The 20010-nt window shown below is 36.6% G+C and overlaps 1 protein-coding gene across 11 annotated transcripts in view; it reads right to left on the bottom strand.

Moving 5' to 3' along the window:
- Window positions 1-20010, bottom strand: part of LOC100643650 (titin) — a 230450-nt gene that overhangs the window by 2117 nt on the left and 208323 nt on the right. For 8 of the 11 annotated variants that reach the window (XM_048407033.1, XM_048407027.1, XM_048407029.1 and 5 more), the window contains 24 exons: window positions 13424-19787; window positions 12917-12964; window positions 12504-12617; window positions 12236-12388; window positions 11564-11927; window positions 10678-10993; window positions 9875-10163; window positions 9280-9348; window positions 9039-9171; window positions 8209-8645; window positions 7511-7780; window positions 6427-6805; window positions 6061-6215; window positions 5614-5904; window positions 5348-5489; window positions 4833-5102; window positions 4059-4504; window positions 3432-3731; window positions 2905-3059; window positions 2668-2818; window positions 2207-2284; window positions 2028-2132; window positions 1213-1410; window positions 816-1121 (listed from right to left, as the gene is read on the bottom strand). In XM_048407033.1, coding sequence (XP_048262990.1) covers window positions 816-1121; window positions 1213-1410; window positions 2028-2132; window positions 2207-2284; window positions 2668-2818; window positions 2905-3059; window positions 3432-3731; window positions 4059-4504; window positions 4833-5102; window positions 5348-5489; window positions 5614-5904; window positions 6061-6215; window positions 6427-6805; window positions 7511-7780; window positions 8209-8645; window positions 9039-9171; window positions 9280-9348; window positions 9875-10163; window positions 10678-10993; window positions 11564-11927; window positions 12236-12388; window positions 12504-12617; window positions 12917-12964; window positions 13424-19787 — 11533 coding nt within the window. The remainder of the gene's footprint in view (window positions 1-815; window positions 1122-1212; window positions 1411-2027; window positions 2133-2206; window positions 2285-2667; window positions 2819-2904; window positions 3060-3431; window positions 3732-4058; window positions 4505-4832; window positions 5103-5347; window positions 5490-5613; window positions 5905-6060; window positions 6216-6426; window positions 6806-7510; window positions 7781-8208; window positions 8646-9038; window positions 9172-9279; window positions 9349-9874; window positions 10164-10677; window positions 10994-11563; window positions 11928-12235; window positions 12389-12503; window positions 12618-12916; window positions 12965-13423; window positions 19788-20010) is intronic. The other 3 variants (XM_048407020.1, XM_048407019.1, XM_048407022.1) reach the window with 3 other exon arrangements.

Genomic DNA, 20010 nt, shown 5'->3' with positions numbered 1-20010 from the left:
AGGCAGAATACAATTTTCTCTTAGAAAAGAGGAAAGCAAACTAAAAGTAAACACCGAAGAATATATTGTATGCATGCTTTAGGAAAAGTCAGAAATTATGAAGCCATATGATAACTGTTGAAAGTTACAACGTGAGTTCGCGCTCGCCATCTATATGCAGATGCGCTAGTTACAATAAATAGTAACTAGAAGATAGTTCTAGATATAATCGATAGGTTTAAGATATTCGTTTGTTTTTATCCCTAGTCCATGTAAGAATGTGCAATGAAGGTTTCTCGGCTCAGAACAGTGGTATTGATTTATCCAAAGAATAAAATAATAGCCATTGTGATCCTGTCTCTAAATACAGAAATAACAACAGTAGATTTCGAAATCTGAATCTAAAATACACAGTTCGAAATTATGGGATTAAAAATTTCAGCATCGCGGAGGTTTAGAGAGAATATGATTTACAAATATTAAACCTCGCTTTTGCGTTTCTAAGTGTTTCAAATATACATGTTATTTACAATGTTTAAAATATCCGAAATGCCAAATGTCCTTTGTAGAATTTTCAAGAGGTTCTAAATATCGCTATTCAAATTTTCAAGATCTTAAATCTAAGACTTTTAAAAGATCACATTTGCTTCTTTCTCGAGGGGGATGGTACTTTGAAGAGATTACGAATATCTTATTTCAAATTTCTGAAAGTTTCTATATAAGCGTCCCCTTGAGTATTTCCAAAAAGTTTCCAAAATCTTTTCTCCAAGATTTTTCAAAGTTGTCGAACGTTCCTTTAACAAAGCATGTAAAATGGTAAATTAAAAACGACGTACCGGAAGCTGGTATGATCTTGACTGGTTCATCAGACTCCAAAGGATCGCTGTGACCGACTTCGTTCCTGGCAAAGATCCTGATCAGGTACATATGGTTCTCCTGTAAATCCCTGATATTCAATTTCTGTGTTTCGGCGTTCACTTTGCCTACTTCCATCCACATCGTCTTCTTCGCGTCCCTGATAGCAATTTTGTAACCTTCCAATGGTGCTCCACCATCGGATTCCGGTCTGCCCCATGAAATTACGACCGTGTTCGCTGCGATCTGCCTGATTTCCAATGGCGCTGTTGGTGGCGATGGCACGTCTGTGAAATCGCGAGCAATAAATTAGAATTTCAATGAAAATTCGCTCACGATGATTAGATGTATACATATTTATAAAAGAAGAATATTTACTGGCATGAGTCATTAGAGTAACCGGTTCAGAGTTTGTAGGTAAACTGAGTCCCATGTTGTTCTCCGCGAAGATCCTGAAGATAAATTCGCTCTCTTTCAAATTTTCTATGCAATGTTGAAGCGTCGTAGCGTCCAGGGTGACAACCTTTGTCCATCTTGCTCCTTTTCCAATCAATGGCCTCTTCTCGATGATGTATCCTATTTGGGATAGAACGCGGAAACGTAAGATTATTTTTCTATGGCCCTTTTAATGTATCGTTTCGATATTATTTATTTTATGTTTATATATTATATCGAATGTTATGGATTTATATAAATAATTAAACGATCCCTACTCAGATTCATCTTATCCTATTTTAACAGAAAATTTATACACATGTTTTCTTCGGTTCTATTTTAACGAAATGGTTATCGATATACCGTAAAGGTAAACAAAGGCGAGAAAGTTTATTTACAACGGTTTCGTACTTTCATAGGTTCATACTGTGATATATTATATGTATACGTATACGATAATGCGATAAAGATCGATTTTAAATTTTAAGAGAAAATTGTTTAGACACACGGGTGATGTAAGAATCGACTTGGAAAATGATTTTCTAATCGTTTGGAACGTCGTATTTCTCGTAAGAAATTATTTGTAAGTAAGCGAGCTGTTCGACTACAGCGTATACTTTCCATACAATTCTGATGATCCGTATCTATAGTGTACAATATTTATATAATTTATTATGTCCAGATATCATGTTATATTAATATATATATATTTAATGAAATTATATTTGATTAATTATCTATATTTGATTAAAAATTACCTGTGAGCTCTGATCCTCCATTGCTGGCTGGCGGAGACCAACTAAGTGTGACGCTCTTACTGGTTACATTCGTCGCTTGTACGTGTTGTGGACTCGATGGAGGTGCTATAAATAAAATTGAACGTCAATCAGTAACAAAACATAAGTAACATACAAATTATGAAGATAATGAAACTTACTTTTACTCATGACTACCTTCGTTGACGGGAATATGCCAAGCAGAGCGTACATGGTGCTTTCGGTGAGCTTTGTTATTTCTAAGCGATAGCGGAAGCATTAAATAAGCGGAAAATTACAATGCAAATGATTCAGAAGCGTTAGAATGATAATTTTTTATCTACGTGCTATCGCTTTGTGTTTCAAAGCGTCTAAAACTTCAATTGTAGAATTAATATTATTTAAGCTATTTTCGTTATGTACACTTACGCGGTTAATTAAATTCCTATCAAAATCGATCAATTTAATTGCTAATTGCCATCTAAAAGTCTCGTAGAAATGCTGTTAGTATTTTTTACATTTTTAACATTTGAAACCTTAATTGCAAGATTGAAATCTCTTTAAATTATTTTCGTACATTAGCCCATAGCGATTTAAGCGATTAATATTGTAATTTTCAATAAGGATCGATCGATTTGCTTACTGATTCGTCTGCCTGCTGAAATTGGTTCTTCGGCTACGTATGGAGGACCAGTGCCAACATTGTTCTTCGCTGTTATCCTGAAGTTGTACGGTACATCTGTCTTCAGTTCCGATACGCTCAACTGCGTCGTTTCGTGCTTTGTGCTGCCGATCTGTAAACAATATTTTCAGTGTAATCGACACGATGGAATTTGAATTTTTATCAAAATATTCTCCGAAAGGGAATTCTTTTATCAACCTTCTGCCAAGATTTCTTCGATTCTTCTTTCATTTCAACGATATATTCGGTTATTGGTGTTCCACCGTCGTTCTCTGGAGGCTGCCATTTTATCGTGAAGGATGTCTTCGTCATTCCTGATACTTCTAGCGGTCCTCTTGGCGGTCCAGGTGGCTCTGCGAAGATACGTTAATTATGGTAATTTCACAAAGCTCAGACACGACCAAAAATCTTACACGTGGTTTCTGTTCTTACAAATGTAATATTCGATCGAATGTTTTCTAAACTTTGAGAAAGTCTAGCCATTGAAAATTATTATTAATAGAAACGTATATTTTCTGACATTCTTGTCGAGGAGGCACGATGCACTAAAATTTCAAGGCAATTTTTCCCAGAAGCAAACGTACGTTTATTGTTTAATCGATTCATCATTCGTAAGAAAATGTGAAACGGCTAGTAACGATATAAAAAGAGAAGAAGAAAAGACGAGGAAATGTAAACTAAAGGTGAAGCAACACTCACGTAGAAAATATAAACGTTCAACCTACCGAAGGAAGTTCTCATTTTGACCGTTTCCGATTCCAATGGTTCTGACGCTCCGACAGCGTTCCTGGCGATGATCCTGAACTTGTATTCCGCATTCTGTTGCAGTTTGTGCACACAGAAGCTCTCCACTTCTTTGTCGATATCGACCATCTTCACCCAAGCTTTGCCCGGTTCGCATTTCTCGATCGTGTATTTTTCCAGTTCGATTCCACCATCGTCTTCTGGTGGTCGCCATTCGATGGTGACACGATCTTGTCTGATTTCCTTGAAGTTCACTGGTCCTTGCGGCCTGCTTGGTTTATCTAAGACATTATAAACGGTTTACGATTAATTTAGAAAATAATACTGTAAATGGTTGGTAAGAGAAAATTATAAATGCCTGAGAATTAACTTAGAAAAGAGAAGATCGTTGTTAGATCGCAGGTTTTCACGCACTTGTAGAAAATTCAAAGTACAAAAATGCACAAAATGTCGAAATAATATTTAGCAAGTGGAACGAATTTCTGTTTAGATTCTATTTCTTCAGTTGTCTCTATACAAATATAAATTTGCATAAGCATCTGCGACTTAATTGTTATATTTCTACCGTTGAAAATAATGTTACAATTTGTTAATAATAATAACAATACCTATGACTCTGAGATGTAAGTCAACCGAAGAGCTGCCAGCTTGATTCGCTGCCTTTGCTGTATAAGTAGCTGTGTCTTCTCTAACGAGTGAAGAGATAGAGATAGTAGAGGTCTTTTCTTCTGTCTGAATGGATACACGTTTATCCACTATCTTCTTGTTGTTCTTCGACCATGTAATTTCTGGTTTCGGGAAGCCGCTCGCCAGAATATCGATCTTCCATTGACTGTTCACCGGAAGTTTCTGGCTTGCCAAACTCTCGTCGTACGTGATCTTAGGCGGCTCTTGCACTTTCAGTTCGCACGTGGTTTCTGCTGTTCCTCTGTCGTTCTTTGCTTTCACTGTGAAGGTCGCCGACGATGTTTCCGTTGTCTTCGCGATCGTGTACTTTGCCACGCGATTTTCGTACGTGATGTTGCTATCTTCGAAAATTTCTTCATTTCTCAACCTGGAAGCAGATGAATCGGTTGAAATTATTTCCTATTGTTGCTGATATAATTTTTGATATTTTAGTACACCGCAATCTTTTTTAACAAGACGATCTTGTAAGTTGATTTAAATTTAATAAAAACTATACTGAAAATTCGATAGACATGTTTCCGGTTCAAGTAGCTCAAATCAAAAGAGATTTGCAAGAAGATGAAAATTCGATGGAAAAATTTATTCCAGAAAAATTTGTACTTCGATTAATTTAAATTAAGAAGAGCGTTGTATTGGTAATTGAATAGAGAAATTTAAATCGTAGAGAAATATTTCTGATAAAGTTTCATTCCTACCAAGTAATCTGAGGCGTCGGTGTTCCTCCAATGACGCAAGATAGGGTGACTGTTTCTCCAAGGCCAACGATGACACTCTTCAGAGGTTCTAGAAGAACTGGTGGTTCTGCAGCCGATGGTTTTGTTATCTTTATGTACGGAGAAGTTGGTGATGTTTCACCTGGTCCAGCCTCGTTTGCAGCTGTTACTCGGAAGGTGTACTCTTTGTTCGTGGTTAATTTCGTTACCCTATGTGTTGTTTCTGTTATCGTCTCTGTAATCTTGTTCCACCTTTAAATTAAAAAGATAAATATATTTCATAACTCATATCTATTATTCCATTGAAAAATATTAATCAAGATTTACTGTAGCCTCATCGTATTGCTCTTAATTAAATATTTTTATATATTTGAATATTTTATTCACAAATCAATTCTAATTCTTTTTATTCGAATATTCTACTCAGAAGTTATTCCCACATTGTTTTATTCGAGTATTTTATTCAAGCCTTTTCCCATTTAATAAAATATACTCACGTAGTTTCAGTCTTTTCTTGATACTCCAGAATGTACTCAACGATGGGCGAGTTTCCATCTGAATCTGGTTTCTTCCAGTGAAGCGTAACACTATCCTGAGTTACTTCCAATGGTTCTGGTGCTCCAGGTGCACTCGGTACCTCTGTAAATACACAGATAACAAAATGTAAGAACAAAATGTATTAATAAAAATGTATCGTACAATTAAAAAAAAAAAGAAGATGAAATATTCTAAAAATTATCTTGATATTGTTAAAAATACTTACGGACGATAACGATGTTGATGTCGATGGTAGCCTCTCCGACGTTGTTCACCAGTTTCAAAGTATAATCACCAACATCTTCTTCTTGGATCTTCCTGATGGTTAATACCGCGAATTCTTCATCGATTGATGGCACAACTCGTTTCGATTTTGTAACCACGTTGCCGTTCACTGTCCATTCGTCGTTTGGTTTTGGTGTTGCGCTGAATTTCACGACTACTTCCACGTTTTCGCCTTTCCTTACTTTGTACTTCTTTGGTGTATCCGGACTAATCTTTGGCGCCGTTTCCATAACTGTGAAAATTTAAACGGACGACAATATCAGTTAAACATTATCGATCGTTAATAGCGATAAATTTTGTCGTTGAATAAATTTCTTAAATTTCTTAAAACGTTTAAATACAGACATTTCTTTAATTTCGTTTGGCAGATATTTAATCTGAATATTACCTTCGACTCTTAATTTCGATGATGTTTTCACGTTCGTTACCGCAGCTGTGTATTCCGCCATATCTTTAGCGGTACATTTTTTCACGATCAGTTTCTTCACGGTTCCCTCATCTATAATGGTGTACTTGGACGATTCCTTAAGAACTTCCGTTTTCCTATAATGTCATTACGTTACGTTTTATTTTTCTCTTAATTCGATATAATTATAGTCATTTGTATATATTGATATTCGAAATAATTATCTATTTTAAAATGTAATGCACAAATTTGCTTTTCGTTACATAAAAGATGTAATATTATATTTATACACATTATCTAAATAATTATTTATTTATTCACATGTTTTATATTAATATCTTATCCTACCTCATCCACGTGACTGGAACGTCGCGTGATATTTCAATAACGAAAACGGCATCGGCGTTCAATGGCACAAGGGTGACATCCGGTAATTTAGTGACGAATTCCACGCCAGGTTCCTCTACCGTCAACTTTGCTGTTGATTTTTGTTCACCGACTTCGCAGGAATAAACGCCTGCATCCTCCGGTTCCGTATCGTAGATCTTCAGCTTCTGTCTCTTGCCATCGATCGACAATCGGACGTGTTCCGAAAATTGTAACTCTTGTCCATCTTTGAACCATCGAACCAACGCGTCTCCTTTTGTTAGTTCTATCTCGAACGTTGCTCTCTCGCCTCTTGCTATTGTCACATCTTGCATCTTCGTAATAATTTCCGGTGGTAGTTCTACGATAATTTGTAAGAAAAGATGGTAAATAGTACATCGTCATACTGTAAACTTTAATTTAATACTCGTGAAATAGTAGTTGTTATTTGTAAATTTTCTAAGCGCAGTTCTAATCTTTAGATGTTGGATTTTTTATATCACAAGTTGCATCTATTTCATTTAGAGTGAAACGACAATTATAAATTGTTTTTGTTGTATAAGACCTTGGATTTTGACACATATATACATATAATAAAAAGAATATATTATATTTATGGTAAAAAATGAAATAATATATATAGAGGTATCTTAGGTATAATAATTAGATATACAGTGACTACAAAAGGTATTGGTTCACACCTTTGCTTTGTAATGAAATGTTTTTTGATCAGATTCTTATTGTATGTTTCATATTGGGTTGACAACTAAGTACTAACAATAGTATCAAATTTTTATACTCGTACGAAAGTGCTACTAAATGGTATGAAATTTAATATACTTGGGCCTAATTAACTAGCATGTAAATGCTCTAATAAACACATTGGGGCACCAATATATTTTGTAGCTACTGTACCAAGTACCATTTATGTAGATATATCCAAACTAGGTAGATGACAAATTCTAAATTATGTAAGCGATAGTTGGTTAGGTTTTACGAATTTTATGATACATACATTTAAACAGACGTTTTAATATATTTAGTACAATAAGTTAATAATATTTACCAATGACAGTGACTTCCGCTGAACATTTCTGATCGATAAGGCTGCACGTGTATTCTCCTTCGTCATGGACGGATGTGCTTCTAATGAATAATTTCCTAACGGTACCTTCTTTAACAAATTCCAATTTCTCTTTACTTGGTCCCAAAGGCTCGCCATCCTTGAACCATTTAACGTCCGCTGTCGCCGATGTGACTTCAACCTCCAAAATGGCAACGTCACGCTCCTTTACTTCGCAGTCTTGTAACTTCTTCACGAACTCTGGTTTCGTGGCTGTAATATTAAATTTCAATTACCTACGCGTCATACTTTTTCTTCAACAAATCGCTGTAAAATTGTTCGTAATATTTTCCTTTAATAATCGTCACGTAATATTTCCTTTATACATTTTTTTACCATCTATGTAATTATGCGTTTATGGAAAATTTAAAGATGCAAAAAACACATAACGTGCAAAAGTATATAAGATATTCGTTATAATATTTAATAAATACAAAAATCTCTACCTGGAAACTACTTTTTTAATCGTGTTCATAAAAATATGAATTTCTATAGATATCTATTTGCGGTCTGATAATCGCTGTAGACTTAATCCTAATGATTATATTCGATGGTTGTATCCAATGTAGATTTAAATGTTTAATTTACAGTGATGTAGAGATTCTTCTTATTATTTATATATTATTTACAGCGATTCTTACCTTTTACCGTAACTTTGCTCGACGTCGATTGATTCTTCACGGTGCACTTGTAAGTTCCTTCGTCCGTAGGATTTGTTTTCTTGATCACCAGCTTGTGCACTCGTCCTTCGTGAATGATCTCGCGATGATCCATTCCACTGATCTCCTGGTCGTTGTGCCACCATTTCGTAGACACCGTGTGCGATGTTTCACAGGTGAGTTCCAAGGTTTTGTACTCGTCGATGACGACTTCCTTCTCCAGAGTCTTGGTGAATGTTACTTTTTCCACGTCTACCGTCACTCTGGCACCGTGAGACGCTTTTCCAACTGGATTGCTCGCGACACACTTGTAATCGCCTGCGTCTACCTCTGAATCCGCGTTTCTGATCTCCAGTACGATGTTCTCGCCATCGTAGGTTTCTGTGACGTTCGGCGATTTCTCCAAGGGTTTGTTGTTTCTGTCGAAAAGTAAGTTGTTAAAACGTACTTTGATTTATACCGATGACTAAAATATATAATACGTGTCCGAAAGAAATTAAAATGGAACAGTTAAAATGACTGCTTTATCAGAAATTATTCAAATTCCTAACAGTGCACCGTTGTCCATAAAATTACCACGAGAAATAACAAATTGGTTATTTCGATTATTTAACGGCGATAGAAATTTGATATTTTAGAAGTAAAACAGAATACAAGTTGAGAAAATTCAATAAATTCATCGTTCTTTCAGTGCTCAGATATTTGTAAAGGTCTGAATTAAAAAAAATAAAAAATAAAAAAAAATAAAAATCTCGGTACTTCACAAATGGCAAATAACGCAAACTTGGAAACAATAAAGTAGCTAATGATACCTTAACCACGTGACTTCCGGTACAGGGTTTCCAGTAACCTTCGCCACCAACTTGAAGGTACCTTTCTGCGGAACGGTGAGTTCTTGGAACCGTTCCGTGAAGAGTGGCGGTTCTGGAGCTCCGCTGGGTATTTCTACAAGAGTACACAGATAAATATCATTTTTCGCTATTACTTAGACAATTTCGTTACTCGAGTATTGCAAATACACAACAAATTAACGCAAGCAGAAGCATATCCTACCCTTCGTTACACTGTGCTGTTCATATGTTTGTTGCTGGAAGTTAATGGTCAGGGAAGGCTTCAAGTTTACTGAAAAATGATGTAGCGAAGCATGTTGCAGCATTAATATGTACAAGCATAATGCGATATTATTTAATCTAAATTTAATGAGCATTGTTAGAAAAATTTGTCTCCTTGCGAGACGTATCGAATCAATTTCCTGATACGTTGTCGCATGATTATTCGAGCGATACACATTTTCCATTTTACTTTATTTCTATTGTAAAAATTAGTCAAGGTCTACTTCTCAATGTTCGCACATATGATTCTTCATTGAAACAACGAACACTATTTCGATTCTGTATTATTATTATTGGCAACTAAGTGATTGCGGATTTTGCCATTAGGTGGTAATGACAAAATCCTGATTAGACCTGATTAGAAGTCGTTGGTGTCTTCGATTGAAACGGCTCATCAGCCTTTGATGCCATTCAAATAATTATGAATGAATAATTATGATATCGCGAAACACGACAATGTGTATGGAACAAGAAGCTTTTATCGCAAGAAGCTAATATTCTGCGCAAAGTATGACTACGAGTTACGATATTCTTACTTTCAACTGTTAACGTAGCTTTCGTTTCGGCTGTGCCAAGATCGTTGGTAGCTACCACAGAATATTCCCCTGTGTCAGATACTTGAGGTTGAATCAGCGTGAGCGTATTCACGTGGCCATCTTGTTTCGGAGTTAAGCCCTTCAGTGGTTTACCGTTCTTGTACCAAGTTACTTTAGGAGCTGGGTTTCCGACGATTTGAGTCGATAATACCACGGTTTCACCTTCCCGTATCACGTACGATTGCAATGGTTCTAGAATCTCTGGCGGTTCGTGTTTGCCAGTCTTCACCTGTGCGATTAGATTCAAATTGTTGAGAAGCAATATTTCTGTATACTATATTCAAATGGAACAACTTTTTAATTATCAAGTTAGAGAAGAATCGAGTTCACGGTACAATCATTTCGTAAAATATCTATAATTTAATACCCTTTTCGTGTACATTTTCTTAAGTAACATTTACATTTAAATAGAACGAAACTTGCGAATTAGCAAAGTAGGGAAGCATTCGATCTGTGCAGTATTTATTTTGTTGAAGATTAAAATTCGTATTTTCATCTGTTCGATATTCTATTAAAATATCCTTCAATTCGAATATTAAATTATGGAAGAAGAAATTGCCTAACAAATTAATGGAATTACGTAGCAATTTCCTTTTATACGCGTAATTAGATCATTGATGTTGTCGAATTAATTTAATTGTATGATATTATCGAATTAGAAATAATAATAAACTCTAGAACTAGTGAACAATTATCAAATAATAATAATTACGATTGAAGCACTATTAGTATTATATACGAACCTTCATAGGAATTTCTATAGTGGCTTCACCTTCCCTGTTTCTAGCAACGATAGTGTACTTTCCTTCCTGTTTCTTCTGTACTTTAGTGATCTTAATTACGCTGCAGTACATGTGCATGTCACTCTCGGTAGCAACCACGATGTTCTCTTTGGTTGTAATCTGCGTATCCTTGTAGTACCAGGTTATTTCTGGTTCAGGTACTGCCACCAGTCGACATTCCAAAATCACATCATCACCCTCGTTAACGTATTTCGCCTTTGGTTTCCTTGAAAACGTTGGTGGTATTCCCTCCAAGATGTCGACGAGAGATGATTCTCTGCAGATATTTATTTGTAATTATATAGAACATGTATTAGGTTGTCCGAAAAGTTTCTTTCGCTTTATAAGGTAACAATGGATGCACAAGATTTTCCGTTTTTTATTATTTTATCGAATTACGTATGATCCATTTTGTTCTATCAAAATAAAGATCACAACGTTCGACAGATTAGGTTTCATGTTTGTGTAAAGATGCATCGTTATAAAAGACGTGTCTGTAAGGGAAAGACACTTTTCGGACAACATAATATTTTAGTTATAATTATTTAATTAGAATTATAAAATATTTACGTATCTTTCAACTATTCTTATTACTAATTTCAAGAATAAGGAAACATACTTAATCCAACAAATAGTATATTATATTTGCATAAAAATTCGAGAAAATATTAATGATATTGAAATAATAGAAATAGTAAATAATCAAAGATATCCTTAAATGAAGAAATTAATAATTGAATGTAAGTAATTTTTGGAACGTTATTTTAATGTTTTGCGATATTATTAATAATATTTTCCAATCTATATCTAAAAACAGATATGGAAAATCCAGTGGGAAAAAGCGTACCTTGAGAGGCTCTTTCTGGATGGACCAGTAAGATCCGATCCATGATCAGAAAGAGGCGCTTCCACAATTAATTCTGTGGTACTGGAAGCGAAACCAGCAGCATTCTTTGCGACACAGGTGAAGGTGCCAGCATCTTCAGGGAACACTTCTCTGATGATCAAAGTTGCTACATTATCGTCGTCGTAGTACATTTGGAAGTCAGGTGATGGCTTGATGATGGCTGTCTGTCGGAACCAAGTTATCTGAGGCCTTGGTAGACCTTCCACTTGACATTCGAATTGGATCGTGTAACCATCTGGTGTGTGAATTGGCTGCAATTTTTCGATGAACCTCGGTGCTAATGTCTTCTCTCCTGGTGCTGGCTCTGTGATTATTAATTAATAATTTGCATTATATTTGTGACGCGAATTTTCTACTAATACTTTTTACGATAACGTAATTTTTCTTTTACTTAGAATGTAAATTAACGCGTTAATCAAATTCTTGTTAATTTGTGAAAATGTAAGATATAATTACAGAGATCGCAAAGTAAAATTAGGTAATTTGTAATTTAATCAAGTGTGTGAGAAAATGAGAATGTTCATAATTATTTAATATGATTGGGAAATAATTTTCATCAAGATAAATTTTTATAGTTTTTTGTGAGTTAGTAAAAAGTGTGAATAAACTTACTTTCAAATACTGGTAATTTATCGATTTTCTCGTGCAATTTGCGCTGCAGATACAGAGTATAGTGCACTTCGTTGAGAAGATATTGCGCTGGAACCCAGCCCTTTTCTTCCGTCAGGTGTTTCTTCACGAACCACCAGTCTTGATTCGAATGGTCTAAAAAAGGCAACGTAAAAATAAAGATATCAATGCAGAACATAACAATAGTACCGTTAACCTAGTTACATCGTTATAATGATGCACCATTTCGTGTAGAAACGTATCAACTTACCGATAACGTAAACTCTTTCTCCTTCGACGAGGTTGATGGCTTCGTCAGTTTCTGCCACGTACGAGCAAATCGAGAACATTGTGTCGCCATCACGAACAACGTATTCGATTTCGTCTAAAACACCAATTTATTCAAATACGTTATCCATTAATATAGGAGTAAGAATGACATAAAAATAAAAATAGATAAATTAGAGGATCGCTAGTATAAATGACATGAATAGAAATGAAATTCCATAAGATTGATAGGTTGAAATATTATTAATATGATAAACATTAACTTTTTAACCCCAATCATTAAAAAAAAAAAAAAAAAAGAAATAATGAAGCAAAGAGTGTGTATAAAAATCAAAATAATACGAAAAACGATTCAAATAGTTTTCAGCAATGTATTTTATTGGAACATGAACGTACCTTCCTCTGAAATGTCTTCTTCTCTGGTGATACTAAGCGAGGCCTCTTCTGTAAAGTGTCAAACAAAGTATTATAACAAGGGTAAGCAAAATCAATCACACAAGCCGATATCTGTTAATACAATCAACTATTGATACGACTGATGCCGAAAATCGAAGCGTCAATATATTCTATATATTTTACGATATCATACAATCATACTCGTCTATCACGAGTACATGTGTCGCTAATAGACCTAATGCCGCTAAAAATTCGTTATACAGCGTTCTACTGCCATTTTTGTTGAAGTACGTTATGGGAAGTACCGATATGCTTTTCATTCGCAGTGGATTAAGAAGCGGAAGATTGTAGGCGAGGCTTCGTTTCGGAGGCAGAAGGATGTTAGGGGCAAGCATACTCACTAAATGCACCTTATGGTCTGACGAAGCACGTTAATATTAGCTGAAAGCACGTTACATCAGATTAAACGTTATCTGCGAAAGCGGAAATCGAAAAATCCTCTCGAACCTTCGTCGAAGGTGGAGACTCGTCTCTTGCTCTTCAACTTCAGCGCCAACGTTTCGTCAGCTTCCTCCACCGAATATTTCCTCTCGCGTTTCAATTTCAAGCTCACGTCACCTTCTTCGATATCTTCCACCTTATATGGCCTTGGTTCCTTCTTCTTTCTCCTCCGCAGTGGCACTCTCATCTCATCAGTTTCTAATTCTTCTATACTATATTCATCTCTAGCCTCCTCGTCTGATTCTATGATCTCTTCTATAATTGGCCCAGAGTCGTCTTCGACTTCTTGCATAATTTTGATGGTTTCTTCCCCTGCTTCTTCAGAGTACGTCATCGGTCGTTTCTTAGGTTTCAGTTTAACCTTACCGGACATAGAAATGTCTTCTTCCTCGTAAGTGTTCAACGAGATCTTGAATTCCTGCTCTACATCTTCTTTGGTCTTCGTAGAACGTGGTCGGAACGTTACATTTTCTGCTTCTGTTACTTCTTTGATATCTGGCCTTGGTTTCTTCTTTGGACGTAACTTTCGAAGAGTAACATCTTCGTAGATTTCTTCGATTGGTTTTGGAGGCAGCTTTGGAGGTTTCCTTTTGACTGTGAATTCTTGGACCTCTTCTTCTTCTTCTTCTGGTTGTTCTACTTCTTCGATCTTTTTGATCGTTAGTTCTTCAGCTACCTCTTCCGTAACTTTACGTACGGGTTTCTTCTTCTTTATTTGTACATCGGTCGATGTTTCTTCTTCTTCTTTAGGTTCCTCAGGAGCTCGAGCCTTCTTTATGGTCACGGCAGTTTCTTCAACCTCTTCCGTGACTGGCGTTGGTTTCTTTTCTGGCTTCTTCTTCTTTTTGATGGTAATCTCTTCAGGAGCCTCCTCCGCTTCGGTAGGAACTAATTTTTTGATAGTTACCTCGGCAGCTTCTTCTTCGACGATTGGCTTTTTCTTTGGTTTCTTTTTCAATGATATTTCTACTTCTTCCGGTTTCTTTTCTTCCTCCACTGGTTTTGGTTTCGTGAGAGTCACTTCAGCAACCTCTTCTTCCTCTGTTAGCGGTTTTTCTTTTGGTTTCTTCTTCTTAAATGTTACTTCTTCTATAATTTCCTCTTCTTCCTTCTCTACAGGGACAGGTTTCTTAATAGTGACTTCATCGGCAGCTTCTTCGACTACGGGCTTCTTTTTCTTCGGTTTTTTCACATCTACTTTCTCACTTACTTCCTCTGGTGCCTTTTCTTCTACCTTTGGAACTGGTTTCAGTGTAACTTCTTCAATCACTTCTTCTGGGACCGGTTTCTCCTTTGGTTTCTTCTTTTTCAATGTTACTTCTTCTATAATTTCTTCTTCTTCTTTTTCAACCGGCACTGTTTTCTTGATAGTAACTTCATCGGCAGCTTCTTCCACTACTGGTTTCCTCTCTTTAGGTTTCTTCACCTCCACTTTCTCACTTACTTCCTCCGGTGCCTTTTCTTCTTCTTTCGGAACTGGTTTCAGTGTAACTTCTTCAATCACTTCTTCTGGAATCGGTTTCTTCTTTGGTTTTTTCTTCTTCAATGTTACTTCTTCTATAATTTCTTCTTCTTCTTTTTCAACTGGCACTGGCTTCTTGATAGTAACTTCATCGGCAGCTTCTTCCACCACTGGTTTCTTCTCTTTAGGTTTCTTCACCTCCACTTTCTCACTTACTTCCTCCGGTGCCTTTTCTTCTTCTTTCGGAATTGGCTTCAGTGTAACTTCTTCAATCACTTCTACTGGAACCGGTTTCTCCTTTGGTTTCTTCTTCTTCAATGTTACTTCTTCTATAATTTCTTCTTCTTCTTTTTCTACTGGCACTGGCTTCTTGATAGTAACTTCATCAGTAGCTTCTTCTACCACTGGTTTTTTCTCTTTAGGTTTCTTCACCTCCACTTTCTCACTTACTTCGTCCGGTGCCTTTTCTTCTTCTTTAGGAACTGGTTTCAGTGTAATTTCTTCAATAACTTCTTCTGGAACCGGTTTTTCCTTTGGTTTCTTCTTTTTCAATGTTACTTCTTCTATAATTTCTTCTTCTTCTTTTTCAACCGGCACTGGTTTCTTGATAGTAACTTCATCGGCAGCTTCGTCAACCACTGGCTTCTTTTTCTTAGGTTTCTTCATCTCCACTTTCTCAGTTACCTCCTCTGGTGCTCTTTCTTCTTCTTTCGGAACCGGTTTCAGTGTAACTTTTTCGGTTACTTCTTCTGGAACGGGTTTTTCCTTTGGCTTCTTCTTCTTTAGCGTTATCTGTTCAGGGACGTCTTCTTCCTCCTTTTCTGCCACAACTGGTTTCTTAATAGTGACCTCGTCTGCAATTTCTTCCTCCACAGGTTTCTTTCTTTTAGGTGTCTCTATTTTTTCAGTTACTTCTTCAGCAGTTTTTTCTTCTGGTTTTTTCAAAATGACTTCTTCAACCACTTCTGCAGGTGCCTTCTCCTCTGGCTTCTTCTTTATAACAACGTCTTCTTTAATTTCTTCTTCCACTTCCTCTTTCTTTTTTATTGTAACTTCAACAGCCTCTTCTTCTTTTACGGGCTTCTTCTTCTTTGGCTTCTTCACAATTGCTTCTTCAACCACTTCTTCAGGTTTCTCCGGTTTCTTCTTTAACGTCACTTCAGTCACTATTTCTTCTTCTTGTACTTCTTTCTCCTTCACAACTGGTTTCTTGATGGTAAGTTCAGCAGGAGCTTCTTCAATAGGTTTCTCTGGTTCCTTTTTCAAAGTGATATCTTCTACTACTTCTGGAACTTCCTCTGGCTTTTCAGGCTCCTTCAGCGTTACCTCTTCCTCCTTAGGAACCTTCTCTTTGGGTTTCTTTGGTTTCATTTTACGCTTCACAGTGGTTTCTTCAAATTCTTCTTTGGGTACTTTAGGAGCTTCCTCTTCTTCCTTCGCTGGGAACTCTTCCACACCTTCGTCCTCAGGTTTGTCTTTTTTCCAGCCCTTTAACGTTATCTTCTCTGGTTCCTCTTCTGGCTTGTCTTTTTGAGGTATTCTGAACTTAACTTCAGGTTCTTTATCCGCCTCTTGTGGTTTCGGTTTTCCCTTTATCAACGGAATCTGTTCGATCTCTTGATCTGGCTTCTTCTTCTCTTCTGGTTCGTATGGTTTTGGAACTGGCTCTGGTGCTGGTTTTTCTGGTTCTTCGTATTTCTCTGGTTCATATTTCTCCAGTTCCGGTCTCTCGAAATCCAAAGGCTTTAACTCATCGTGTTCTAATTTCACCTTTGGTTTTTCTTTTTTCTCTGGTTTCACTTCCTCTTCAGGTACTGGTTTGGGTGGTTTCTTTAATGGTTCTTCAATTTCTTCTGGCTTCTTTTCAGGAACCTTCTTTAGTTTCACCTTTTCAGGTTCCACCTTTTCTTCTTTAGGTACCTTGCCTTTGCCAACGACCAACTTCTGTGGCTCTTCTGGTTTTTCTGCAGGCTTCTTCGGTGGACGTTCGTATATCGATTTATCCTCCACTTTCTCCAAAGGTACCTTCTTTAATTCTTCGAATTCTTGATCCAATTTTTCCAATTCTGTAATTTCTTTCTTAGGAAGTTTAACCTTCTTCACCTTTCGCTTCAGCACTTCCAGAGCTTCCTCGGTGTTTCTAGACAGAATACCAGATTGAACCGGATTCTCTTCGAGTTCTGTTATCTTTGGATATTGAATTTCAGGCGGATAGTCACCGACGAATGTAAGTCTGCTTCGTAACATGATCTTCGGGAATTTGGCTTCTTCAACTACCTTCTTTCTTGAAACTGTCACCTTTTTCAATTTAATCGCAGCGAATTGAACGGTTTCAGTTGGTTCTGAGTACTTGAGCTTCGTGGGTTTGATCTCTTTTCTTTCGATTTTTTGAGGGACCAATTTTTGCAAAGATTCTGGTAAAGGTTTCTTCTCTTTCTTTTTCTTTGGTTCCCATTGAATCTTCTCAGGCATGGGTTCCAGTACAGGTCGTTCGTATTCCGGTTCGACCCATTCCTCGATTTCATCTTTCTTCACTATCTTCTTCTTTCTCTTCTTCACAACCTTTGCTTCCTTTGGTTTCTCAGGGACTTCTTCTGGTTTCTCTTCCGATATTTCTTCCTTTTCCTCTTTCGAAGCTTCCTCTATAGGAACCTCTTCGATTACTACTTCTTCTTTCAGTTTCTCTTCGACTGGTACAGCCTTGCGTTCTTCAGGTTTCCTTGTTGGTATTACCTCAGCAACGGTTTCTGGAACAACTTCTGTGGTTTCAACGGCATCCTTTGGAATAATCTCCTTCTTGGCTTTGACCATCTTTGGCTTTTCTTCTGGTATTTCTTCTATCTTCTCCTCGTGTTGTTCTTCTTCTACAACGGTCGGTTTCTTTTCTGCTGTGATTTTCTTCTTCTTTGGTTTTTCTTTTGGTATCTCTTCCTCCGTTTCCACTTCTTTTTCTCTTTCTTTTTCTGGTTTCACTTCCTCTGGTTTTTCTTCCTTTACTTCTTCCTTTACTTCCGGTTTCTCTTCAGAAATTTCCTTTACTTTCGGTTTCTCTTCAATCACTTCACCGTTCGTCACAACTTCCTCCTTTTTCTTCTTCTTAGGTACCTTCTTCACAGAAACCTCGGTAACCGTTGCCTCTTTTTCAACCTTTTCTTCCTCTTTAGGAATAGCCTTCTCTTCCCTTGGCATTTCTTCTTCTATTTCTTCTGCAGTAATTTCAGTAACTACTTCAGTCGTTTGTAACTCTTCCTTCGGAAGGACAGTCTTCTTAGCCTTCCTTTTCTTTGGTTCTTCCACTGTAATCTCTTCCACAATTTCCTCTACTTGTTCTTCTTCAGCTTCCTTTGGTGTTAATTTCTTCTTAGGAGCCTTCTTTACAGTAACCTTCTTTTCTTTTACTTCTGCTTTCTCTTCCTTCTCTTCGATTATTTTAGCCTTATCTTCTTCTGGTTTCTGCACTTGTAATTCTTCTTCCGCAGTTGTGGAAATAACTTCAGTGGTTATAATACCATCTTGAGGCGTAATTTCTTTCTTGGCTTTAATCTTCTTTGGCTTCTCAGTTATAAGTTCTTGTACTTCTTCCTCTGGCTGTTCTTCAGTTTCAGACACACCTTCTTTCGGTGCTTCCTTCACTTTAACCTCTTTTTTGATCACCTTTTCTTCTATCTCCTTAATCTCAGTAGCCTTTTTCTTCTTAGGTTTAACCTCTTCAGGAAGTTTCTCCGTGGTCACTTCAGAAATCACTTCAGTCACTTCAACACCTTCTTTCTCTATAACAGTTGGTTTCGCCTTTTCTTCTTTAGGTACCTCAGGTTTTATTTCTTCCACAGCTTCGTCCTTCTCTTCGACTTCAAGGGCTGTAACTGGTTTCTTCTTCTTCTTTGGAACTTTCTTTACTTCTACCTCAGTAACTTCTGCCTTCTCTTCTTCCACTTCCAAGGGTTTGGCTTCCTCAGGTTTAACCTTCTCCTCAAGCAACTCCTCGACAGAAGTTTCGGTAATAATTTCAGTGATTTCTAAACCCTCTTTTGGTAGAATTTTCTTTTTGGCTTTTTCTTTAACAGGTTTCTCAATCACGATCTCTTCGATTTGTTCCTCAGGAGTTTTGCCTTCTGTGATTGTAGCTTTCTTCTTCTTGATTATTTTCTTCGTTGGTGTTTCAATGATTTCTACGATTTCACTTTCTTCCATGGCTTTTGCTTCCTCTATGGTCTTCTGTATAACTTCTTCCACTACCTTTTCCTTCTTATCTTTAGGTTTCTTTCGAATGATCTTCTTTGTTGGTGTCTCAATTGTTTCAATGATCTCTTCTTCTTCTTCTACTACCTCTTCAGGTTTCTTCGGTGCTTTCTTCAAATCAACCTTTGTTACTTTAATCGTTTCTTTTCCTTCTTCTACCTTAGGTTTCGCTTTTTCTTTTTGTGGCTTTTCGATAATAATTTCTTCAACGATCTCTTCAGGAACACCGTCATCTTTCACTATAGCTTTCTTCCTTTTTACTACTTTCTTAGTGGGTGTCTCAACGACTTCTACTATTTGTTCTTCCTCCATTTTGGTTATTTCTTCTAGTGGCTTCTGAATTATCTCTTCCACCACGATCTCTTCCTCTCCTTTCTTCATTGGACGAATCTTCTTTCGAATTATTTTCTGAGTGGGTGTTTCGATTGTTTCAAAGATCTCTTCTTCCTCTTTGATGACCACCTCCTTCTTCTTCTTTGGAGCTTTTCGTACATCGTGTTCAGTGATCGTCACTGTTTCTACTTCTTCTATGATTGGTCGAGCTTCTTCTTCTTGCGGTTGCTCTATTATTATCTCTTCCACGACCTCCTCTGTTACTTCGTCTTTACCCGGCACTGGCTTCCTCTTTTTGATGATCTTTTTGATAGGTTTGACTTCCTCGATGATTTCCTGTTTTTTCGTTCAAAAAATAAGTAATTTGTACTTGTGTTATTAATTTTAGACATTTTAGTAGGTCATTTCATAAGTAGTGTGCTTTTTTATTTTTGAAATATTGTATTTTTGATGCGTGGAAAGAATTGATTTTTATTTTTGGTTTCGTTTTTTATTTCTTGTTACACTATAATCTCCTCTTAATTTGTAACAAATACTCGATTATTTTCATCTAATCTAT

The sequence above is a fragment of the Bombus terrestris genome, chromosome 7, assembly GCF_910591885.1.
Source record: "Bombus terrestris chromosome 7, iyBomTerr1.2, whole genome shotgun sequence".
Lineage (NCBI taxonomy): Eukaryota > Metazoa > Arthropoda > Insecta > Hymenoptera > Apidae > Bombus > Bombus terrestris.
This window is presented reverse-complemented; position numbering and strand designations above follow the sequence as displayed.